At 34.4% G+C, this 26,834-nt stretch overlaps 3 protein-coding genes across 3 annotated transcripts; 1 reads left to right on the top strand and 2 right to left on the bottom strand.

The window, feature by feature from the left end:
• The first annotated feature begins 3,059 nt into the window (after positions 1-3,059).
• LOC105774653 (serine/threonine-protein kinase RIPK) lies at positions 3,060-5,226 on the top strand. Its single transcript, XM_012597221.2, has 4 exons — positions 3,060-3,810; positions 3,897-4,032; positions 4,122-4,258; positions 4,362-5,226. Exons 1-4 carry the CDS (start codon positions 3,427-3,429, stop codon positions 5,034-5,036), a joined length of 1,332 nt encoding a protein of 443 aa, XP_012452675.1. The 5' UTR covers positions 3,060-3,426; the 3' UTR covers positions 5,037-5,226.
• A 5,556-nt stretch (positions 5,227-10,782) lies between these two features.
• On the bottom strand, positions 10,783-13,065 carry LOC105774878 (trimethyltridecatetraene synthase). Its single transcript, XM_012597445.2, has 2 exons — positions 12,093-13,065; positions 10,783-11,558 (listed from the first exon to the last, which is right to left on the bottom strand). The coding sequence occupies exons 1-2, from the start codon at positions 13,014-13,016 to the stop codon at positions 10,932-10,934; spliced, it is 1,551 nt and encodes a 516-aa protein (XP_012452899.1). The 5' UTR covers positions 13,017-13,065; the 3' UTR covers positions 10,783-10,931.
• Positions 13,066-25,875: 12,810 nt separating this feature from the next.
• LOC128041681 (uncharacterized) lies at positions 25,876-26,445 on the bottom strand. The gene has a single exon (XM_052631978.1). The coding sequence runs from the start codon at positions 26,443-26,445 to the stop codon at positions 25,876-25,878; it is 570 nt and encodes a 189-aa protein (XP_052487938.1).
• Positions 26,446-26,834: the final 389 nt, after the last annotated feature.

Here is a 26,834-nt window from a genome sequence, read left to right on the forward strand (position 1 = left end):
ATTTAGTGAGAAAACCACATTTATTTCTAAATATTTCTCATTTCTCCAACTTTACCATTTCTATCCATTTATGTTCATTTGATTCAACATGTAATTTATTTTCGGTTTTAACAAGCTAGCGGAAAGACCAATTGGATATATATAATTAGGGCTCAAATGATTTATAATTAAGTTTTAGCTTTTCACCTATTAATTATAAACTCATGTAGTCACGAAGTTATTCCACCATAGTATTGTGACTAAGCTCTCCCTAATGACATACCATTACGAAAGTAACTCGATCAATGCTCGTCCAATGATCTTGTCATAAGTGTGTTACCCTCATAGGGTATCCTTAATTTCACTGGGATAAATCCGCTCTCTCAATATGGTCCTATTTTATCTTATGGTGACCATTACATCTTCCTTAATGAAAAATCAATTACTATCAAATAGTAATTAAGTCATTCATCACAAAGACGAATGACTCGTTGCCACTTTTACTTTTCATCTATCATGCAATACCAATGAGAGGATATCATTTACCCATATCTCAGACTATAAATTCCACTATTGTGAATGATGCTACATACTGCAAAAGTTGTACACCCAACACATCAACTTTCGATTCCTTATCTATTTGAACTCAAGCTTTTACTTACATCAAAGTATACGAGTCACACATATATAATCCATCATCCACTCAGGATTAAGGTATGTCACACTATGAACGTCACAGGTGAATAACTCCATAAACAAATTCATGATCTATTCTCCTTAGGTTTAGTCTAATGTATTGTCGTTCCAGTCAGTTACATCTATACCCCTATCTTCTAGGAGTCATCCGCTTCGATGCCCAGGACAAAACATCTTTCCAATTGGACTTAATAGACAACATATTAGTCTTTCAATTAGTTTGCTTATTTTCGTTTAGACTAAGGACATGTTTAGGTTCGTCTACTAATATAAGCCGTCTTTTCGTATTACGATCTGACCACGTAATACCGCTTAGTATTAATTAAATATTAGACAACCAATGAGTTAATATTTGCTTCTATTTTGCTTTACATGCAAAAACCACATGAGGACAATATACAAAGGGTACTAATGTAATTCATGAATAATTTTATAAACCAATCTGTTCGAAAAAATTCCAAGTGTATAAACGAATATACTACACTTAGGGCACCAAATCCAACACATGTATGATTGCAACGAACGCTGTGTTGGTTGTGCCAATAGGAAAAAGATTGGCATGGTGTTAATGTGTAATGTTTTCTGGTTTTCTTGCTTTGTTGGGCGGCGATTTTTGTTAGGTGAAGATATGATTTTTCATGTCATTTCCTACAAATGAGGTCAATTATTAATATAAGGTTGGAGGCTGATGGTTGAAGGTGGTTTACACCGTGAGTATGGTGTCGAGAACCATAAAGTAGACTACAAATTGGAGAGAAAAAGGTTGCTTTGCCACCCTTGTGGGAGGATGATGCCTTTTATAGATGATGGGTCTTAGGGATATTGCATGTGGGCCTTAGCGAACAACAATCTTATTATATAGACTAGTGTATAAGGTTATGGGCAACGTGAGAAAGACCATATGGGGAGTAGTTGGTGGATGAAAGCCATGACATTAGGCTTTGCTTGGTAGAGTCGAAAGAAAATTGGAGGGGTAGAAAACTAGAAGGATGGAAAACATAAATTTTTACATAGGTGTGCTTGGTAGGAAAGATGGAAAAATTGGTAGGAAAGAAAATAAAACAAATTAAAAATGTATAATTTTGAACTAATATACACATCTCTCTCATTTCCTCTCCTCTCATAATTTTAATTTGGAATGATTGATTTTTATGCATTATAATAGAAAATGATCCATCTCTCCTATTTTATTTCCTCACTTTTCTTCTCAACGAAATATACTTAAAAATTATTTTCTTTTCAGTTTTTCACCCTTCCACTATTTTTCGTACCCAACTAAACACAATCACATATGTGGGAGCATTTTGGTTGATGAACGCCTGAGGACTTGATATTATATATTTTTATCACTCCATATTTCAGTCGACTGGATAGTCCTTTTCTTTAAACAAATGCATAATTGTGTATACTAAATACTTGGTTTAATATTGCAACGTGGCCACGAATTTGATGTCACAATCTTGTTCCCAATCATAATGTAGTGAGAGGTGACCTTGACAATGCCACTTCCAAGTTTTTAAATCCCAAAACCAAACGTGATAGTAAGAGGTTTCATTCTAAACAATAAATTGAAACAAATATATTATAGTTTGATTTGGAAAAACTTTATTTACGAGTTCTATTATAAGATGATACTTAATGAGATTCAAGTCAATGATGATATTCCTCAAGCCAAAGAAGGGGATTCAACGATGATTATAAGCAACCCACCAAAGGTCAATTCGAAGCAAAAATCATGACAATCAAACCCTCCGGAAAAGTCTTTAGATCACGCGGTTGTGAATTGCAACTTTAATCGTCATGCATACAAAATCTTTTCATCATGTCCTGTCCACCATCTTTTGTGTTCTCAGTCCTATTTTAATCCCTCTATTCAAACTAAATTATGTAATAGTTGTTAAAATTAAAATAATTTGATTGTAGGTGGCGACTTCAAATTTGCGTATTGGCAAATATATATTAACTTCCAATACCCTAAATTTTATAGTTGTATTTGCTTATATGGCTTTCTACACGTGTAATTCTAGTCACGTATTTTTAATTAAGATGTCAATTATTAAATTAATAGAGTAGAGTGCGGAGATTAAATATCCAACTAGTGAAGATATTTGTAATTTTATTTTATTGAAGCAAATCTTCTAGAAGATATGGTTATTGCAACTATGCCAACCTCTTTGTTTTACGAAGTCTAAACAGTCCCAGAACTTGAGAGTCGATAAAGAATGAAAAAACGTTCCCCTCTGACTGCGGATTTTAGTGTGTAACAGCTGGTATGGTATTCTCTCTGAAGGATTAATACCTAATTTCCCTTTTTTCTCGATCTCTTTCATAAAATAATTATAAACCCACACTTTAGAAATCCATTTTGGATTTTTCTAGTACTGTTACCATACGAGGAGTCAATTCTGGAAAAAAGAATAGTACAACAAGCGTTTTTCGATTTCTTTGAATCGTCGACTCTTTCTGTGCTTTCATACGGAACATTCCAAATGCCAAAAACAAACTTCTAATTTTCATGGAAAGTCAAAGAGGGCAGCCGCGTCATTTTGTATTGAACCAACTTTTGTGGACTTATGGCCTCCGTTCACCCTATTCATCCAATGATGTATATATATACACTAATGTCAAACTCTTGTATATATATATATAGAAAATACAAAGAACGGTGGAACTTGGAAGAATATACTCTTGTTTGTATAGAATGAAGCTGTGAGAGTTGTGCAACACATTTGCAGATTCTGGGAAAAGAGAATGACAGTGATGAAAATTACATGGAGATCCATCATCCCTAGCTGTTCCAAGGGTGTTGTAAAACCAGAAGGCAAGCCTAAGAAGGATGTTTCGAAACAAGGTTCATTTACTAGGTTTGCAATGTTAGACTTAAGTTATCCAAGCTCAATGTTGTCGGAGGATCTGTCTACCTCGCTTGCCGGTTCGAATCTTCATGTTTTTACGCTTGGGGAGCTAAGACTGATAACAAACAGCTTTTCATCGGCTAACTTTCTGGGTCAAGGTGGGTTTGGACCAGTTCATAAAGGGTTCATTGATGACAAGCTTAGGCCTGGATTGAAAGCTCAATCGGTGGCTGTTAAGCTCCTGGATTTAGAAGGCCTGCAAGGACATAGAGAGTGGTTGGTCAGTATATATTAATTGCTTACTTTATTGGACGTTAATTGTTACTGTTTACTGATTATTGAATAAAAATTTTCATTATGGAGCAGACTGAAGTGATCTTTCTTGCACAATTGAGGCACCCACATCTTGTGAAGTTGATCGGATATTGCTGCGAAGAAGAACATAGACTGCTGGTTTATGAATATATGCCAAGAGGCAGCTTGGAGAACCAGCTATTTCGAAGTATGTTTTGTCTGTAAATTACCATTTGTTTCAGTTCATATATAAACAATAAAGGAATTAATGTGAAATGTCAATCTCCCATGGTGCAGGGTACTCGGTTTCTCTTCCATGGGCGACGAGGATGAAAATTGCTCTTGGAGCTGCCAAGGGTCTTGCCTATCTCCATGAAGCAGAAAAACCAGTAATTTACCGAGATTTCAAAGCGTCGAATATCTTGTTAGACTCTGTAAGTAATGCTTTTTTCATCATGTTCTTAATTTTTTACCAACCGCACAAAACTTTTTTCGCTTTAGAACTCCAACATTGATTCTGTATAATCTTTTTTACAGGATTACACGGCCAAACTTTCAGATTTTGGTCTCGCAAAAGATGGTCCGGAAGGGGATGACACGCATGTATCCACCAGGGTGATGGGGACAGAAGGCTACGCTGCTCCTGAATACGTCATGACAGGTCACTTGACGGTTATGAGTGATGTGTATAGCTTTGGAGTGGTACTTTTGGAGCTTTTAACAGGGAGAAGATCTTTAGACAAGAAACGTAGCCCAAGAGAGCAGAACTTGGTAGAGTGGGCGAGGCCAATATTGAATGATGCCAGGAAACTTGGGCGGATAATGGATCCTAGACTGGAAGGCCAATACTCGGAAATGGGGGCACGAAAGGCAGCTGCATTGGCTTATCAATGCCTTAGCCAACGCCCAAAGCAAAGACCAAAAATGTGTGATGTGGTGGGGATTTTGGAGCCCCTTCAGGATTATGAAGACATCCCAATTGGTTCCTTCGTTTATACGGTTCCAAACCAAAGTGGTTCACCAAAGGAGGAGGAGAAGGAATGTGAATCTAAAAAGAAAGAGACTGGGCATCATCAAAGAAACCACAAACCTCATCATCACGGCCATGGGCATCAAAACAGGTCACCAAAAATGTCTCCCATTCACTCCAAAAACGACACCCTTGAAAGTAAGTTGAATTCTCCCTTGCATCATACAGCAAGGGGAGCATAGGGTATATAGATCACACTGTAAATAGGATTAATTACAGATTGCGTTGGATTTTGATCACTGTGGCGAATGTTAAAGGAGTGTAAGATTTACATACCAAAAAAAAAAAAGTGTAAGATTTTCTTGAGCGCAAAGACGTGTTTTACTTGCATTGATTCTTCCAAAATAGAAGAATTTGCTTTTCTTGGTTGAATTCTGAGTATTAATTGTTTATCAAGCAAAAGACTAATTAGTAATCACAAAGGATTTTGATAAGGAAATAAAAAATCAAAATTTTCAAAATACAGCTAACCATGAAATTAGATTATGTTACTCTTTGTTGGGAAGAAAAATAAAATCAATATCTAAACTCCCACTTAAATTATTTTTAAATCTCCCAATTTACAAACTCATTCTTTTTTTATATATATTAATTTTAAGTTCGTAAATTCAATTATTTAATTTTAAAAGACATAAAGTTGTTAAAAAATATAAATACATTTATAATAAAATTATTAGTTTACAATTCTTAATTTTTAAATATTTTTCGTGATAGTAATTCAATAAAAGAACTTTATAAATACGATAAATAAAAAATTGTTATAAATATCTTATTAAGAGAAGAGTTGGTGCGGCAGAAGGGGTGAGGGTGGTTTGGTATTCGGTTTATTCAAATTATTCGAGTTATTTGAATTCGAAAACTCAATTCGATTCGAACTCAAATTCGAAAAAAAAATTTCGAGTTGACTCGATTAATTCGATTAATACTGTAATAGGCCCTATTTGCCCGGGCCCAGGACCAAAAGAAACCAAAATTAAAAACAACAAACCCAACAGGCCCAAATTACAAAAACCCTAGCCCAAAAAATTTACAAGCCCACAACTCATAAACATTTTTAGAAAAGCAGAAACCCTAGCTCCCATGTGCGCTGCTCCTCCTCGGGCGCACCGCTCACGCCTCGTCCTGAGGCCTAACCCCTCCTCTGCTGTATTGCACCAAAACGGCAAAGGCGCCTCTTCTCTGCCTCCATCAACGCTTGCAAAAATGACAGAAAAGAAAGCAAAAACACACAAGAAACAGAGCGAAACAGTAGAAAAAAATAGATAAAATACATTGTAAATCGACTATAAATAGCCTAAAAAACAGATTGTAAGGGGAGTTCTTTTTTGAAATAACAGAGAATCGAATACAAAAAAGATTAATCGCATATAGATAAAAAAAAAAGGTGACATTTTTATGGTTTTAGTCTTTTGAAACCTATTTTTTTGGTATATCTATAAAATAAAAATAAATAAAGAAACTTACCTGGGACGCTTCGTCTCCCTCCGTCAGCGAAGGTTCTCCCCTGCGCCGAAAGCCCAGAATCGATGGCTTTTTGTTGTTGTTGTTTTCTTTTTAGATTTTTGGGAAGGAAAATATTTTCCTTCGAAAAAGGGTCGAAAGCGGAGCTTTTGGGATTTTTCGACCACCGTGGATGGCGGCGCCATCACCGGTGACCGGTGGCCTGCACGACGGCTATTGGTCGGATCGACGACCGGAAATCGAAAAAACTAGAGAGCATGAGAAAGCTCTTTGATTTTTTTAAGAAAATGGGTAGAATGAAATTTCTCAAAAACAATTTGGCTTTTATAGACTCATTAAACGACGCCGTTTAGGGCTGGTTTCAATAGCCCCAAAACGACACCGTTTTAGCCTATGACCCGAAACCCGACCCGCTTCAACCTCAGGATCCGCGTTTTTTTCGGAATGGTCTAATTTCACTTTTAGCCCTTCCGCTTTTTAATTAGTTTGCGATCCAGTATTTTTCACTTTTTATTTTACCCCAAAATTTTATTTTTGTTTCATTTTAGTCCTTCAATGAAACGTTGCGCATAAGGGCCAGGGATATTTTCCCTTTTAGTCCCTATTGTCTTTAGCGCATCACTTTTTAGTCTTGGAATCCTTTTTAAATTATTTTAAATTATTATAATTTATGCCTTTAATTCCATTTAAATTTCAATTCAGTCCTTTAATTAAGTCTATTACTTCTGTTCATTTTGCATATTTGTTTAGTATTTATTATTCTTTTACCTGGTTTTAATATTATTTTAAAAATACAATTATTTATAATCTCTTATTTGCGTAAAATTTTATTATTATCACCATCATTTTATTTTATTTTTCTTGTTACTTATTTATTTCTTTTGATATTTTCGTGTTTGCCCTTTATCATGCATATTCTACCTTTTTTGCTTCACATTATTATTTAACTAATATTAGATTTGATTGATTATGGCCATTGCTTATTTGTTGTTTTATTACTATAGATATATCGTCATTTCGCTTATTTGCGCTATCATTTCATTATTGTTACAATTATATCGCAAGCCACGTTTACGTATATTCATTCTTTTACACCATACTTCAAAGGGAAATACCCGTCATTCAAAATTTTATATTTTTTATTATTCAATAAAGAAAATTTTCAAAATAAGACAATGTTTTCTATATTTGGAAATGCGAGAAGTCGTGCCCTAACTTACTGGGTTTTGATTTTTTCTCGTTGAACCTAAATGACCAAATATCCTTTTAAAATTAAAATACGCAAGTCTTGAATAGAAAAAATAAAAGAAAAGCTTATTCTCGAGGATTCGAGGTGTTGTATCCTAACTTACTGGACGTGACATTTTGTTATCTCGAAATAGAAGGGTTTTAACATACATTTTGATTTATTTAAGAAATTTAACACAAAGAGGGATAGTATTTTAAACTCTTTTCAAGTTTTCGCTCTCGACATTAAAACATTAATTAATCAACTAGGTACCAATTTTGGGCGTTACGAGGGTACTAATCCTTCCTCGTACGTAACCGACACCCAAACCCGTTTCCCAAATTTCGTGGATCAAAAATTATCGTTTTAGTAAATTTAGACTTTTATTGAAATAATTAAATTTCAAGGTGATTCGATCACACCTAACAAAAAAGATTAGTTGCGACTCTCTTTTCATTTTTAAATAAAAAGTCGATCTTTGTTTTTTAAAAAAAAGGTTTCAACAAACACGATTGAAATAATTCTAAATTCGATTTTTGCTCGCCCCATTCTTATCAAGGTGATCTAAATTAATTATTTTGTTTAAGGTATTAAACTCTAATTTCACATTGTTCTTGATTTAATATTTATTTTTAGATTTACAATATTTATATTTATTATTCCAAATTTTAATACATATAAAATGTGATTTAAGAATTGAAATTTGTTTAAAATAATATTAAATGTTGAAAATGTAATTATAGTGTTAAGTATGACTCTATTTTCAGTCAAATTTGAAAAAAATGTTTATTTATTTCGGTCAAACACCGATTAGTTTAGATTATTTTATTATTATTTGATATATGAATTTAACCTATAAATAAGCTCTTTTACAACCTTAGAAAAAATACCCATTAGATATTAGAACTCATAACACATTTAGAGAATTTTGTGTTTACGTTTTGAGGGTTCTTTATTTTCGGGTTTTCGGGGTTTAGTTTTTATCTCTATTTTTTGTACTCTTCATTCTTTTGCCATTATAATAAAATTATCTTGGCCCGTAGTTTTTTTTTATCCTCTTTGGAGGAGTTTTTCCACGTTAAATTTGTGTGATCAATTTCTCAATTTATTCTGCTATTTTTGTTACTTGTTGCTTAATCAGGACGATCTCTAATAAGTGGTATCAGAGCCAGTTCAAAGATCAGCCCATTCAGATATGACAACAACAAGGTTTGAAATTGAGAAGTTCGATGGTGAGACAAATTTCAATCTGTGGCAAGTTCGGATGATGACAATTTTAGTTCAATCCGGTTTGAAAAAGGTTGTTACCGGGAAAAAGCCTGAGAATCTAAATAAAACAGGATGGGAAGAGCTTAATGAAAAGGCTTTGTCTGCAATCCAGTTGTGCCTCACTAATACGGTATTGTAGGAGGTATTGATGGAGAAGACCTCATTCGCCTTGTGGAAAAAGTTAGAAACTCTTTATGCGACTAAGTCTCTGGCTAACCGTTTAGTGTTGAAACAACGTCTATTTACGTTTCGCATGAACGAATGTGAGATTCTTAGAGATCACATCAGTCAATTCATTACTCTTTTAAATGATTTAAAGAACGTTGATGTTCATATTGATGATGAAGATCAAGCTATGCTATTATTGTGCTCTTTACCCCTTTCATACAAGTCTTTCAGGGAGACCCTGATTTATGGCAGAGACAAACTCTCATTCGAAGATGTGAAGGGTCATTTGTTTAGTAGAGACAAACTCGACAATGAGCTTCATTTGGATAGCAAGGCAGATAGGCAAGCTTCCGTTTTGATAGTATCAAAGAAATGAGACAAAATGTGTCGCTATTGTAAAAAGTTAGGTCACGTTAAAGCAGATTGTTATAAACTGCGAAATAAAAGAGCTGCTGAGAGTAACGAGGAAGATGTAGCTGGTGCTAATTTGATCGATGAAAGCGGTGATGATTTCTTGTTAGTGTCAACGAGCGATAACTCCAAGCTCACGTCCGAGTGGGTCTTAGATTCGGGATGTTCTTTCCACATGTGTCCCAATAGAGAATGGTTCTCTACATACAGTTCGGTTGAATGTGGAGTTGTGCGCATGGGAAATGATTCATCTAGTAAGGTAATTGGTATTGGTACTGTTAAAATTAGGATACACGATGGGACGATTAGGACACTCTCAGATGTCAAGTATGTACCTAATTTACAAAAGAACCTCATCTCCTTGAGTATTTTAGACTTGAAAGGATGCAGAATCAACATCGAGTCAAGCGGCATTAAAGTATCTCGTGGAGCTCTTGTTTTGTTAAAAGGTAAAAGAACTGGCAGTTTTTATATTCTGGAAGGTTCTACAGTGACCGGTGAAATCAGACGTCCCTCGTCCGTTATAGAGTCGAAGTCAACTCGTTTAGAGCAGAGGCAACTTGGTCATAGGAGGGAAAAATGTATGACTGTTTCGTTGAAGAGAGGTTCTCTTTTGGATGCAGGTTTTGAAAAGTTAGGGCACTGTGTTCGTGAAAATCAGACCCGAGTTAGTTTTGATTTGGCAGTGTACAAGTCGAAGGCTAGAAGTCTTCCAGTTTCTAAACACAGATTCGACTCAGTTAATTCCCTGCATAGTTCAAGATAGGCTCGTGGCGGGCTTTGACAAAGATGGCGTTGTAGAAATATGAGTCAAGGTGGAGATTTGTTAAGTATGACTCCTATTTTCAGTCAAATTTGAAAAAAATAATCTTTTAGTTAAACTCTGTTTATTTATTTCAGTCAAACACTGATTAGTTTAGATTATTTTATTATTATTTGATAAATGAATTTAACCTATAAATAAGCTCTTTTACAACCTTAGAAAAACACCCATTAGATATTAGAACTCATAACACATTTAGAGTAACTAAAAGTCGATGATATATGGATAGATGTATAAAAATATTTATATGTTTTAAAAGTGATGATATGGTATTATCTTACTAGTAACTAAAAGATAATGTTTTTATAATATAAAACTTTCCACTAAAGCACATGATTAAAAAAATTCAAGATTACAATATTGAATCTTTTAAAAGCAATTGATTTTTGTGGTGAATGGTTCAAGAACTGAGAATGGCATCCCTCCCCAATTGGCATTATGATTTATTTTTGTTTTTGACATTTTTATATATTAAATTTGGAATTGAATTGACAAAATTCTTAAGGTGTTTTTCTTCTATTTAATCATTTTTGATTTATTAGAATATTTTTAAAAATCAAACCCGATATAATTTAGAGGGTTATAGATGCATTACTAGTTCATAATCAAACAGAAGTACATAAATGTTAAATCGGAAAGTTGAATTCTATCAGAGGAGGCTTCTTAGGTGTGGAGATATATATGATCAAAAGCTAGTAGAAAAATACCAAGATTAATTCAGATATAAAGATGAAGGGGCAGACGAGGCTCTATAACTGCAACAAGTGGAAACTTTCTTGGTGTTGCCAATCCATAAACCTCATCCATGCTCAAATCTTCTGCTTTAGTATTGTCAGGCAATTTCCAATTGAAGCCATGCAACAAGTTCGCTAAGCTTGATTGAATCATCTTTAGTCCGAGGCTGTAGCCAGGACACATCCTCCTCCCTGAACCAAATGGCAATAGCTCAAAATTTTGGCCCTTCACATCGATTTTCCTCCCTATGAACCTCTCAGGGCGAAACTCCTCGGGTTGTTCCCATAGGAGCGGGTCTCTCCCTATGCTCCAGGTATTTACGAAGACTCTAGTTCCTTTGCGAATATGGTATCCAGCCACATTACAATCTTCCAAGGCCAAGTGTGGTGCTAGCAATACAGAAACAGGGTGTTTCCTCATTGTCTCTTTCATGATTGCATCTATGTAAGGAAGTTGTGGGATGTCTCTCTCTTCTACCCATCTCTCCCTCCCAATCACTCTGTCGAGTTCTTCGGTTGCTTGTCTGATGAGTTGTGGTTGCCTGATCAATTCAGAGATTGCCCATTCCACTGTTGTTGCTGACGTATCTGTGCCTCCAGCTATCAGATCCTATCATCAAATAAAAAATTTAATCATCTATTAGCAAATTTATAGGCATCTCTTTAGCTTGCAATCATGCTGAAGATTTTTGCGTTATTTCGAGTTTTTAGTAATCTAGAACTCCTCCATTCACTTAATCGATCAATGTCGGATGCACTACACTGAACAGTTCAATTAGACAACCTTTAGTCATTGTTTTTCTTTTGGAATGGGCATAAAGGTTCGCCTATCAGAATATTTTTCTTCAAGTGGACATTATGATTAGGGGAACATATCATTTAAAAATAACATGATATTTCAATCATTTATGGTACACTTCTGTTTGGTTTTTAGTTTAATTATTAAATGACATATGACGATGTTTTTATAGATGAAAGATTTGTATGGAACAAAATCGATCGACTTTTTGTACTAGTTTTTTGTCGTCTTTCAGTCATTTGCATCATTTTATTTGATTATAGTTTTATTACTGTGTTAATTTTTATCGTTGGCAATGGAAAAAGAAATGGGAAACATAAGAGTGAATGAGCAGAATATAGATACCTGTGTGAACCCCCTTACACCATCATAAGTGAGCTTAACTTCACTATCAGGGTCATCAGCTAGCTGTAACAATAAATCCACCATGTCTTGTGGCACAAAATCCTTGGAGAATTCTTTCTTTTTCTGCTTATGTTCATCAAACACATGGTCGTGAAATGGGTCAAGTTTTTTCTTCAAAGCCTTCATTCGTTTCACGTAGCCCTGCAAATCCAAAAAGTCTAGCCAAGGTATCCAATCCCCAATATTCAACACTCCATTCAACAAGAACAACTCGTCTAGAATCTCTTGAAACTCTTGCAGACTCACTATCGAATTCGATCCAAGCCGATCATCGCTCTTCTCACTGAAGTACTTCTTCCCCAACACGATTCTGCTTATGATACTGAGAGTAACACGTGAGAGCTGCTCTTTAACCCCAATCGGCTTCCCTGATAATCTATACAGGCGGGAGACAAAAGCTTGCATTTCCTCGACTCGGATGTACACGAAGGACTCGAGTCTTTTCGAGCTGAACAGCTCATGCAGGTAAATTTTGCGGCCTTGGCGCCAGTATGGTCCATACGGTGCCCATGTGATATTGCAGTAGTTATAAGTAGTGTACTTGCCGGCTGCAGTTTGGGGTCTAGAAGCAAAGATATGGTCATGTTTCTTTAGAAACTCCTTAGCCATCTCTGCAGATGAGGCAACCACTACAGGATAGGAACCAAATTTGAGCTGCATCAATGGCCCGTAAAGTTGGGATAGTTTGTGAAGAGATTGATGCGGGAGGGACCCGATGAGATTAAGGTTGCCAATGATAGGCCAGGGGTTGGGACCTGGTGGAAACTTCAGTTGTCTGCATCGCCAGCCAATGAAAATTTTGGAGAGGAAGGCTAGAGAAGCTAGCCATGCTATGGACAGAACAAGCCAAGACGGGGACTCCATTGATTAGAGGAGAGTTTTACTGCTGGGAATTGGGGAATATTTACTCATTCTCAAGGTATTTAAAGTTGAGTTCCTGTGATAATATAATGTGAATTGTTAATATGTTACACGCCAATCATGTGATGTCTGTATGAGTGTACAAGAAAATAAGATACGAAATTTATTCTGTCAGTTGTTAAAATGTTATACGTGCAGCCTCCTCAACTTCACTTTTAAATATTATTTCTTTAAATAAAACATGGCCAGTCGCACTCAAACAAGATTTGCTTCGACAATTGAGATCTTACCTTTTTAAATCAAGAGAAAATGGTCAAGAATTTTAACTCAGGTTAAGATTTTAATATTTATGAGGAGTAGACTTTCAAGAAATATGATATGTTAGAGTTGTGTGACTCGAATCCTTGTTAAATAAATAAAATATAATGGTAAAATAAGGGGAATTCGTATAGAATTACACTTCTTCTATTTGACATTGATTAGAATAAGGTTTTTCAACATTTAAATAGATGTAACCGAAACTCCTCTTGTGTCATTCGATTTTTAATATTAGTGAATTTTCTTCTCCTCTACCCGTGGTTTTTCCCAAAAGAGTTTTCCATATAAAATTTGTGTGTTTCTTTTCTTTTCTTATTATTTCGCGATCGTTTCTATTGTCATTTTCGACGTTAGTCTTAACATGATAAATAACTCATAGATGGATAAATATACAAAGTATAGTTCTTTATGTATTCTTTATTCTATAATACGTTATTAGCATAATACTCAATTTTTTCATGATTATCTTCTAAGTTTTTATCTTAAGTTCAAGAAGATCTCCTTCTTAAAAGTTGGGAAGAGAGCAAAGAAAGGAAAATAGTTGGTATTAGAAAAAAATTAAAAGGATAATATAATTTTTTACCCCCTGAAATTAGCAATTAGGTTCACTTTGATATCTATATTTTTTTTGTCCACTTTAGTGACTGAATTTGATAACTAGATCCATTTTGGTTCATGAGCTTGGATTCTATTAAGATTTGATGAAGTGATCAGTGTTACTGGAACAAGATCGAACCAGTTGCTCGGACTAATTAGACCGAGAATTGATTGGTACAATGGTCAAAGCAAAGTAATTAGACTGATTAAATCGAAAACAACTTGAAATTGGTAAACATAAAAAATTAGGACAAAAATTGGTAGTCGAACAGGTTGAATAGGCTTAGTAAATTTTTTATTTCTTTTAGATTTTTATGAAGTTTTACTTAATTATTTAATTATTGTTGGTCTAGTAGTCGAATCAGTTGAATAGACTGAATCAAGAATCTGTGGTTGTTGGTAGAGGTGATCATGAGTTGGGCGGCTCGGCCCGGCCCGACGGCCTGCCCGAAATATGGGAGGGTTCGGGTAAAAATATAGGCCCGAAATATGGGTTTGGGCAAAAAATGAGGCCTGTTTAGAAAACGGGCTGAGCCTCGGGCAAAATTTTTTCGGCCCTAGCCCAACCCGGCCTGGCCCGAAAATAATAAATATATATTTTTTATTTCTAAAATACATTTCCCAATCCCATTAACCCATTTCCCCTCTTCTACTGTTTTAATATACTATTATAAAATTTGAAATGTACTGTTATAAATATACTGTTCTAATATATTGTTTTAATATACTGTTATAAATATATTATTTTAATATACTGTTATAAATACTACACGTTTATTTTTTTATGTAATATACTGTTTTAATATATTGTTTTAATATACTACGCCTTTATTTTAATTATTAGTATTGCTAAATTTGTTGATATGATATTTCATGGGCAAGGGTTCTACTCTAAAATAAAAATAAAATTATTTTTTAACTCTTTATAATTTATAAAATTTTAAAATAGTAATGATAAAATTACACTTTGCCCTGAAATGATAAAAAAGTTAATTTAATCTTTTAAAAATTATAAAAATATAGGCTATTAAAATGGTAAAATCATTTATATATATATATATATAAAATGGGCCGGGCCCAGGATTAGTTTTTTTCCCCGGCCGGGCTTGGGCAAAATTTTAGGCCTATATTTCGGGCCGGGCCGGGCCGAGCCCAGGCCTAGGAAGCGAGCTGAAATTTTTTCTGGGCCCGACCCATGATCACCTCTAGTTGTTGGGATCTAGTGCCCTTAATAAAAAATCCATCATTCACATTAATATTGTTTATATTTGTCCTCAATTGTTTTTGCACGCAAATCAAAATGAATAAACAAATATTGGCTCACTAATTGCTTAATGTTTAACTAATATTAAGTTGCATTATGTGATTAGATCATAATGTGAGAAAATAATTTATATTAGTAGCTAATTTTAATGGTTCATAGTCAAATGAGTTGAAACTAAGCAAATTGATTCAAAAACTATTATGACGTCTATCAAGTCCAATTAAGGAGATATCTTGTTTTGGGTATCGGAGCAAATGACTCACAAAAGATAGAAACATAGGTGTGATCGTTTGGATTGACAATACATTAGATATTACCCAAGTTGAGTTAATCCTAGATCCATTTATGGATTTATTCTCTTGTGATGTTCATAGTGTGGCTTACTTCAATCCTAAGTAAGTGCCTGACTATGAGTGCATGACTCATATACTTTGATCTAAACGCTGGTACGTTAGGTATACAAATTTTGCATGGAATGACTTCATTGATAATAGTGAAGTTCATAGTCCAATAAAGGGTGAATTGTATCCTCCCATCGGGATTACATGGTTGATGGAAAAGTAATATGGCTATAGGTCATTCGTCTACGAAGAATGATTTAATTATTATATGTTAGCTATTGATTTTTTCATGAAGGAAGATATAACGATTACCATTAGATAAAATAGGATCTCATTGGGTGAACTGATTTAGCCCAAAAAGATTAAGGACATCCTATGAGAGTAATACACATATGACAAGTTCACTGAACAATCACTTAATAAGTTGCTTTCATAATGGTATATAATAGGGATAGTTCAGTCATGATACTTTTAATGGATTGATTTCATGACTAAATAATTATGTAATTAATAGATGAAGAGACGAAACTTAATTACAAGTTATTTGAGCCCTAATTATATATGTCCAATTGGTTCTTTTACTAGCTTAAAACAACCCTTGATGGTTTGCATTTGAATCTATGTGATGAGTAAATGAAAATGGCGAATTAGAGAAACAAATTGCATGTATCACTATCTTCAGTAAAGGCATTTTCTCGCTATAAGCAAGAGATGAGTTAAAGATTAAATTAATTTATTTGAATTATTATTTAATTGGTTGCAATTAAATAATTGAAGTTCGAAGTGAAAATTAAATTAATTAGTCATCAAAATTTATTGAGCATGACAATGAAATTTATTCCCTCATAGATTCTAGTACGGTAAAGTCTTCATGACTTTAACGAAATTAGAATTGGGTTGAAAAATAATTTAAATGAGGGAATTAATTAAATTTACTTTAATAAATTTTTTTTTGAAAATAAAAAATTGGTTATTGGGTTGGTTTAAAGACCAAGGAGCCCGAAAAGGGTCACCCAATATGTATAGTCCTAAGGGGACTATGGATTTTCTATTAAATATTATTATTTTGGGTTCTCTTATTCCGAGAGCTACTAGTGTAGAAGCTGAGCATTGGGCTCTTCATGAGGGCCTTGAGCTTTTGCATGTTGAGATTGAAGTAGATGCTACTTCTGTTCTTTATTTTATGCAATCTACTTCTAACAAGAAAAACTTATTATCTCCGAATGTAGAATGCTCCTCCGTTCTATGACTTCTAGCTCCTGGAGACATATTTTTCGAGAAGGGAACAAGTTTGCAGATGCATTAGCTTGTCTGCATAATAGCCTTTAGTTATCTTTACATGTTTCTTATTTTTCTCCAGATGTATTACATTGTCTCCTTACAAATGATACTCAGGGGTAACTATGTTTCGAACATTTTGTTAATACTTTAATAATACAATCCTTCTTTTTCCAAAAACAATTTAAAAAGAGAGAGACTCTTATGACTTTTTATATAAAAAGAGACTATGGGTTAGGTCAAATCATACCATAATAAACATGGTTACTTTGTTATTTTGTGGTGAAATTTAATTTTCTAATGAAGTTTATTTTTGAGAAAGTTTTGCAGCCTATAGAAAGAAATTTGATTAAAAGTTTGATTATTGAACTATTAATTATTAAATAAGCTTAAACACTTAAAATTTTATTAAAAGATTCAAAATTGATTTATTAGTGGAAAAGTATTAATCAAATAATTTGTGCTTGATTTTATAGTTTAATTAATATTAGGTTTGAAGCTTTCGTGTTTATTGGTTGAAACTTTAATTTGTGATATTGAATTTGATTGATAAAAAATAACATAAAGGTTAACATCTATGCAATTTTATTATTTTAAATTGTCATTGCCATTACTTTTGATTATTTGAATTTGCATTGATTTATGCTTTTAATTTGCCAAATATAGTTTTTGATTATTTGAATTCGCATTGATTTATGCTTTTAATTTGCCAAATATAGTTTTTAATAATTAGTTATAGTAGATTAGAATTTTAAAATTTTAATATATTGGTTGATATATATTGGAATTCTATTATATTATCTAGATAAACTACAATATTTTTAACTTTCTAGATATGCATGACAATTTTTGCAAGTATAAAGTATAAATACTTTTTATTAATATATTAAAAAATTTGAATGTTTAATCCATATACATAATTTCTCTTTGTTTTAGTGACTACTATGTCAAATCTTGCAAATCTTGAATTTCTGGCTCTCAATATAATGAGAAAAAGACTATCTATCATGGGTTCTTGATTCTGAAATTCATCTAGATGCTAAAGATCTTGGAAGTGCAAATAGGTTAGGTAATGAGGAATCCAACCAAGACAAATCAAAGTTATGATATTCCTTTGCTATCATATCCATGAAGGGTTGATAAGTACTCATAATTCATATATTTTGGACCCTTATTACTTTACTTTCTATAGTTCTTTGAGTAGAATATCATGTTTTAGCTTTGTTTATGCATTTAGTGTCATTTTTGCATGCACTCTATTTTTACTTCAGTTCTATGTTGGCTACTTACAAGTGATTACTTTGAGTGCTTTCGTGACTTGAATTAGGTACGTACGAGCTTGGGATGCAATATCGCAACTCATCGGGAATGAAAGGAATGATTCAAAAGTAGGTATGAATAAAGACGAGTGGGCTGCAATGTCATACAGTAGTGTCATGGCACGAATCCAACCCAATAAGTCACACCCTATTGCCCTATACCCTTATGCTGTAGCATCGTCCTGTCAAGCTGCAACACCGCTGTCCGTGTCATGTGGGACATGTTACTATTTTAACTCGAGATGTAAGGTTATTTTTTTCTTTTTGAATATTTAAGCTTAAGCAAGTATTATAACCCTAATTTTAGGTCAAATAAACTCTATAAATAGGATCTTTTTAGAGAGAGAGATATGTGATATAGCTACTTTTAGTTTTATTTTACTTTTTGTTTTTATTTTCTTTATGGCTTGCTAAACTTTAAATATTCTAGTCAAAGTAATATTCAAAGTTTGATTCGTAAAGAAGCAAGTATTATAACCTTAATTTTAGGTCAAATAAACTCTATAAATATGATCTTTTAGAGAGAGAGACGTGATATACTGTTTTAAGTTTTATTTTACTTTTACTTTTTATTTTTTTATGGCTTGCTAAACTTTAAATATTCTAGTAAAAGTAATATTCAAAGTTTGATTCTATAAAGTTTGTGAGATCAAATTATTCTTAATCTTTGCTTTGTTCTTTGGTATTTGTATGTCTTCAGGTTTAATTGTAATTGTTCAAGTTTATGAACTATTTGATTGATATTTGATAGTTTAGAACGATTGCTTTTTCAATTAGGTAATTAGTTGATTGATTGATCTGTGATATTTGTGACAAATGCATGATTATTTGTTTAGTGTGGGCATGTGATCTAACTTAAATAAACATTAATTGTGCCTATTGGTTAGAATTGGGTCTCTTTCATTCTTAATGCTATTAATAGATTAGATCCTAAGTGGTCATTATAGGGTTGTTTGTCAATGTAACTCCACTATTGAGGATGGAGAAACTAGGATAGATAAAGTAGGAGCAGTGTAGGTAGGAATGGGCACTTTTGGGCCTGAAGATGCTTGTATAGGTGAACCATAAGGTAAGGAAGTAGGAATGCTGGAAGGAACATAAACAATAAATATTGGAGAAGTTAAAGTGTTGTTGATTATAACCACCTCCGAACCATTTTCATGAACCTTACCTCCAACCATTTCCTAACTCCTCATTTTTATTTCTTTTGTGACACCCCGAACCCGACTCAGGAGTTTCAGCCAAGTTCTAGAGATCACATTAGTCACCAGAGTGACACAGACTACAAACAGTACACTTACACTTGACTAATTAGTCAACTCACATTGTGAATCATTCAAACTAATTTTAGATAATAGTTACATACAATCCCGATCACACAAACACAAACATAATCATACATAACCTATGAACATGCTTTTTCTAGCCGAAAATTGCATTACAAGTCAAAAGGGCAAAATAGTAATTTTAGAATCACACAAAACCGTAAACCCTATTCAATCAATATTATCATACCGCACTTGACTTTGACATGCTATGCTTCTTCATTAGTCAACTGGGCCAACTTAATTTTAATTTAAATTAACCAAGTGAAAATTAAACCAATTATGTGTACTTTATTTACTTAAACTTAATCATGCTTACTAGTGCTCATAATGTTTCCCTGAACATGCATTGACTTAAAATGTGCCATTAGACAAGAAAAACAATCACAAGCCAATTACGCACATATTCAAACATATTACTGCACATACATATCATATTACTGCAATCCACAAATCAAAATCCAAATGAACAATAAACCCCAACATGCTTATTTCGAAACCACTTTTTGAAAACAAAAATTTAGTTGTCGACTTAAAAAAAACGAAAATTGGAGTCGCCACCGATCTTTTATTGAGGTGTGATCGGATCACCTTGAAAACGATTTTGGGTCTACGAATTTTGAGAAAATAAGTTCGGGAGTCGGTTACGCACGAGGAAGGGTTAGCGCCCTCATAATGCCCAAAATTGGTATCGAATTGATTGTTTAATGTCTTAGTGTTGAAGTTTTGAAAAGATTTTAAAATACGATCCTTTTGACTTGAATAAATTGAATTAAATAATAAAACACTCTTATTTCAAAGAAATAAAATGTCACACCCAGTGAGTTAAGGCACAATATTTTTAATCTTCAAAATTAAGTTTATCTTTTGACTTTTAAAACCCATGCATTTTGAGAAGGACATTTGATTATTTGGGTCGAATGAAAAATCAAAACCCATTAAGTTAGGGTTCAATTTCCCAAAATGTCATATCCAGTGAGTTAGGATTCAACAATTTGAGTTCTCGAGAATAAGCTTTATTTGAAATTTGTACGATTATATTGAAAAAGGATACTCGGCCACCTAAATTCAACGAAGAAAATTGAAACCCAGTAAGTTAGAGCACAATTTTCTCAAGAATCTTTGGATATCGGGTATTTTGGAAACTTATAAATAAAACTATTTCGATATCTTAATAAAATGTAATCTTTTAAACAATGTAATGTGATTGAATATTTACGTACAACGCAAAAGGATAATTCGAAAATAAAATGTACACAAATGAATAACAAACAATTAACAAACAAATACAAACAGGCATAACAACAATAATTTCAACCATATATTATGTAAATACCAATATCAACGGTCAAACATCAAATGAATTGTTAATCAAAATTTTTAAAGATACACTAAAAATAACAAAAGGAGAAATTTTAATTTATAAATCATATGTACCAAAGTTTTAAAATAAATTATATATATGAGTATAAAATAGATTGAAATAGAATAAAAATGTTGCATAATAGTATTTGAAATAAGCTTGAAGCAAATAATATATATTAATTTTACATAGGTAATTAGTATAAAGTGAAACACAATAGTAATAATACATATTATAAAATATCAAAACCAGTATACAAAATATATCAAATTTTCATAAAAAATATAATGAATTTGAAATGTTAATGTATGATTAATTTAAATAATGTTAATAATAATTTAAAATAATATCATGTTACATCAAAATGCAGGGAAAAAATTAAAAAAAAAACAAAGGGGCAATTTGAAATAGTCTGCAAAATTGAGAGGACTGTTTGTGAAATATACCCAAGCATTGAAAAATGAACGGATCCTTCCCCGAGTCGGGTCATCGCACGGGTTGCTGGGGATAATCGACCAATACGGCACCGTTTTAGAGCCACTGAAATAGGCCCTAAATGGTGCCATTTTATGTACTATATAAAAACCCCTCATAACCCTAAAATCAGTCTGTTAACAAACAGACACCAGCCCTCTATCCCTTTGTGCTGCTTCAGCACCGAAAGCCCTCCACCCATTCAACTTCGGCCTGAACAGATGAGGGATTCGGCGACGCACCGATCAAGGTAAGATTTCTAAGCCCCTTTCTTCTATATTTTTTATAACCAGTTGATCGGAAAAAAGAAAAAAAATGGAAAAACAGCGAAAAAGAAAAAAATATAACTCGAATCACCTTTTTAATATTTCTTTATTTCTTTTTGTATTTGGTATATGCGTAAAAAATAATCAATGGCTTTCTGTTTGTTTTTATAGCCAAATATCCAAAAATGAAAATAAAAAATAAAAAAATACAATTTTTTTCTTTCTCTGCTATGCTGTTTTCGTCCTATTTGCAGGTACAGCGTACGAAGCTTGTGGATGTGGCACGTACGGAGGCCAACTGGAGGCCCGTGGAGGCGTTACATGTGTGGGGAGCGGCTCGACACGTGCGGAGGTTTTGGTTGCTGCGGCGCTGGGAACTGGGTACTATTAGGGTTTCAGTGGATTTTGGGCTTGGGGTAAATTAGGTTTGGGCTTGGGATTGGGCTTTTTAGTTGTAATTTTGGGCTTATAATCGGGTTTGTATAACTGGACATTTGGATTGATATTTAATTTTTTTATTTTTGTTTTTTCTTTTTTCGGTGTTTATTTTGGTGTTTACTGGGCCGAGCGAATTTGGTTATTACAGTTGCCCCTCTTTGCTTGTTGTCGTATAACAAAAACGAGTAAGGACTAAAAGCCCAATTGTGCTTGGTCTTGTCGAGCCTCACTTCATCGGTGCTTCTCTTCTTCAAGTAGCCTCGTTCTAACCCACTGTATCTTCAAGGGTATAGAAACTGGTGCTTCAATCTATTCTACTGCGATATCAGGGAAATAGGATTTGTAACTTGTAGTTTCTCAGTAGAATAAAATTTGCTATCTTCAGTCTGCTCGACTGTAACTTCAGGGAGGTAAGACTGGATACGGTCTGCTCTATTGCAACTTCAGAGAATAAGACTTGCTATCTTCTGTCTGCTCCACTGCAACTTCAGGGAGATAAGACTTGCTATCTTTTGTCTGCTCCACTGCAACTTTAGGGAGATAAGACTGGATGCGATTTGCTCTACTGCAACTTCAGAGAGATAAGACCTGTCATTTTAATCCGCTCCACTGCAACATCAGGGAGATAGGATTGGTTTATTCTGTCTGCTCCACTGCAACTTCAGTGAGATAAGATTGGATGCGATCTGCTCTACTGTAACTTTAGAGAGATAAGACCTGTGGTTTTAATCCGCCCCACTGCAACTTCAGGGAGATAGGATTGGTTTTTTCTGTCTGCTCTACTGCAACTTCAAGGAGATAAGACTGGATGTAATCTGCTTTCTGGAACTTCACAGATATAAGATCTGGCATTTTAATCCACTCCGCTACAACTTCAGGGAGATAGGATTATTGACTTTAATCTGCTCCACTGCAACTTCAGGGAGATAAGGTTCACCATCTTCAGTCTGCCCCACTGCAACTTCAGGGGGATAAGACTTGCTTTCTCAGTCTACTCGACTACAACTTCAGGGAGATAAGACTAGATGCGATCTGCTATCTGCAACTTCAAAGATATAAGATCTGTGGTTTTAATCCGCTTCGCTGCAACTTTAGGGAGATAGGATTTACGGTTTCACCGATCTATTCTTTGGGGAACATGACCTGTATAATTCATTTTATGAACCTGATTATGCCTAGTGATTAGGATGCCATGATCAAAATGAATCAAATGCTCCTAACTAGACGCGTGTGAATGATGTTTGTATGAATGTAGAATGTCAATTTTCAAGAATAATCCTTCTTTACCACTTAGGTTGTCGTTGCTCGAAGTTTATTAAGGTTTTATCACTGACGTGCTACAATGCCTTCTTGCTAGGCTGGCGTCTCTAAAGAAACACTTAGTCAGATTGCCCCTATTGTAAACCTCAAAGTTCAATCCACTAGGACACAAAATTTGTACCATCAGTCTCCCACTATAACCCAAGGGTAGAAAAATATGGTTTTTTCTCAATCCTCTTCTATAGCAATTCAAGGATACAGAATGTGAAGCTCTTTGGTCCTTTACACCATTCCCAAGGAGTCATACCAAATGCTCATACACAAATGAAGAATTCTCTTCTCTAAGAATTGCTTCTTCTTATTATCTGGTGATCATTGCTTGCTTGTTCATTGAAGCGTTATCACTAATATGACATCTTGTCATTTTGTTCAATCAATGTTTTTGACAGCAAAATCTAAAGAGATAGTCTTAATTTAGACTTTTCCTTCTTAGATATTTCAACCTTTAAACTTGGTGAATTCTAAAAAATAGTCCAGTTTCAGGTTCCTGTATTATTTAGAAACTTCTAGAGTAATATACGAAACTTCCCTTGAAAGTTTTATTAGTCCATTATTCTAATGGAACATGCTTGCAAAAAGAACATAACAATGGATAAAATAGAATTGATTTGAGAGCATACCTCAAAATGAATAAATTATCAAGAATATTGAGAATAAAAGAGGAATTGACTCGTATCTTGAAAAAGAATGAAGTATTCCTAGAACAACCAATTCAATATAAATAGTATGAAGACTAGGTGCCCCAGATATCGCAACTTGAACTTCTCTGTACAAATTTTCTAAAGACCATTATGAGTTTGACATGTATTTAGGAGATCTGCAGTACTCTGTCGATGCCCCAAGATGTTGCATACCCTTTCCTACTGATTCAGGTATAGCAAGACCACCGCATGCCCCATTCTGATCAATATCTAAGCTACTCTGATCATCTCATGCACAATTCTGATCCAAAATTTGAGCTGCTCTGCACCATTCTGATCCAAAATTTGAGCATCCCTTTTTGGGTTTTCAACTCAAATCCCTTTTGGTCTCAAGGTGCCATTTACGGGTTTTCACCTTGGCCTCTCTATTTTCTTTTCTTTTTTCTTTTTATTATTTATTATTATTACTTTATTTTAATTTTTTTAGGAATCAAAGCGCCCTTTGTGGGTTTTCACTTTGGTCTCTTTCTTTCTTCAAGCGAAGTATTTCTTGACTGAATCCGAGTTTACAGGATTTGGAAGGCTTACCATCCATCTCGCTCAAGATCAAAGCTCCTCCAGAAAAGGCCCTGTTTACAACATAAGGTCCTTCCCAATTTGGCATCCATTTCCCTCTAAAATCCTTTCGTAGAGGAAGAATCTTTTTCAACACCAGATATCCCTCATGAAATTCTCTAGGACGAACCTTTTTGTTATAGGCTTGCATCATTCGTTTTTGGTACATCTGATCGTGCTGAATAGATTTTAACCTCTTTTCTTCTATCAGGTTCAACTGATCATATCGAGATTGGATCCATTTAGCCTCATCTAACTGTAGTTCATCTAACACCCAGAGAGAAGGGATCTCAACTTCAATGGGTAGCACTGCCTTCATCCCGTAAATCAGAGAAAAAGGTGTTGCCCCAGTAGAAGTCCTGATAGATGTTTGATAGGCAAGGAGAGCGAATGGTAATTTCTCATGCCAGTCCTTGTAATTTTTAGTCATTTTTCCCACGATTTTCTTAATATTTTTGTTAGTTGCGTCCACTACACCGTTCAATTTTGGGTGATATGGTGACGAGTTGTGGTGTCTGATCTTGAATTGATTGCAGACTTCCGCTATTGTGCTATTGTTCAAGTTTAGCTCATTGTCTGATATGATTCTTTCAGACATTCCATATCGACATATGATCTCTTTTTTCAAAAACTTGCCGACTGCTGACTTCGTGACATTTGCATACGAAGTAGCTTCCACCCGCTTAGTGAAATAGTTGATAACTACGAAGATGAAACGGTGCCTGTTAGAAGCCTGCGGGGATATGGGCTCGATTACATCCATACCCCACATGGAGAAAGGCCACGGAGAAGTCATGACATGAAGAGTTGACGGAGGCGCGTGTATTTTGTCTGCGTAGATTTGTCATTTATGACACTTCTTGGCATAGTTGATGCGATCTCTTTCCAGAGTGGACCAGTAGTACTCGAATCTCATAATTTTCCTAGCCATTGTGAATCCGTTGGCATGCATTCCACAAATACCTTCGTGAACTTCTTCTAGGATTTTCTTGGCCTCCACATCATCCACGCATCTCAGTAGCGCTTAATAATTTCCTCTTTTGTATAAAATCTCTCCATCTAAGACATAGACAATGGCTAGTCTTCTCAATGCCCTCTTATCATTCGTTGTTGCCTGATCAGGGTACTCGCGATTCATCACATATTGCAGTATGTCTTGGTACCAAAGATGGCTATCGTTTTCCTCTTCCTCGATATTGTAGCAATGAGCTGGAACCTTGTAAATGCTCATCTGGATAGGCTTCATGTCTTCTAGCTTGTTCACCTTAATCATGGAAGCTAGAGTAGCCAATGCATTAGCCATCTAGTTCTCATCTCGTGGGAGATAGAGAAAAGTAATGTCATCAAACTCTTCAATCAATTCAAGGACCAACTTTCGATAACTGATTAATTTGGGGTCTCTCGTCTCCCATTCACCTTTGAGTTGGTATATTACCAATATAGAGTCCCCATATACCTCTAATACCTTAATTTTACGTTCTATGGTTGCACGGATGCCCATGATGCAGGCTTCATATTCTACTATATTATTTGTGCAATCCAAATCTAATTTACTGGTGAAAGGATAATGATATTCATTTGGGGACACCAAAACTGCCCCAATCCCATTTCCTACGGCATTTGAAGCTCCATCAAAATTTAGCTTCCAAGGATGATTTTTTTGAGAACCCTCTTCAGCAGTTGCCATGCACATCAAGTGTTCATTCGGGAAGTCAAAATCCAGAGGTTCATAGTCTTTTAAAGCTCTACTGGCCAAAAAGTCTGCTATCGCACTCCCTTTGACAGCCTTCTGATTTACATATACTATATCAAACTTAGAGTGTAAAATCTTCCATCTAGCCAGCCTCCTATTCAACACAGCTGACTCTATCATATACTTTAAAGGGTCTAACTTTAAAATTAGCCAAGTCGTATGGTAGAGCATGTATTGCCTCAATCTCTGTGTTGTCCAAATCAGGGCATAACATAATTTTTCAATGGGCGAATATCTCATTTCATAGTCAGTAAATTTCTTACTGAGATAGTATATCGCCTTCTCCTTTCGCCCCATCTCATCATGTTGACCTAGCACACATCCTATGGAGTGGTCAAACACTGTTAAATACAGGATTAGTGGTTTATCTGGACTAGGTGGTGATAGTACTAGGGTACTAGAAAAATACTTCTTTACTCTCTCAAAAGCTTTCTAACATTCTTCATCCCATACACCTGAGTTATGCTTCTTAAGGAGACGAAATATAGGGTCACACTTCTCAGTTAGTT

Source organism: Gossypium raimondii, chromosome 6 (genome assembly GCF_025698545.1).
Source record: "Gossypium raimondii isolate GPD5lz chromosome 6, ASM2569854v1, whole genome shotgun sequence".
Taxonomy (NCBI): domain Eukaryota; kingdom Viridiplantae; phylum Streptophyta; class Magnoliopsida; order Malvales; family Malvaceae; genus Gossypium; species Gossypium raimondii.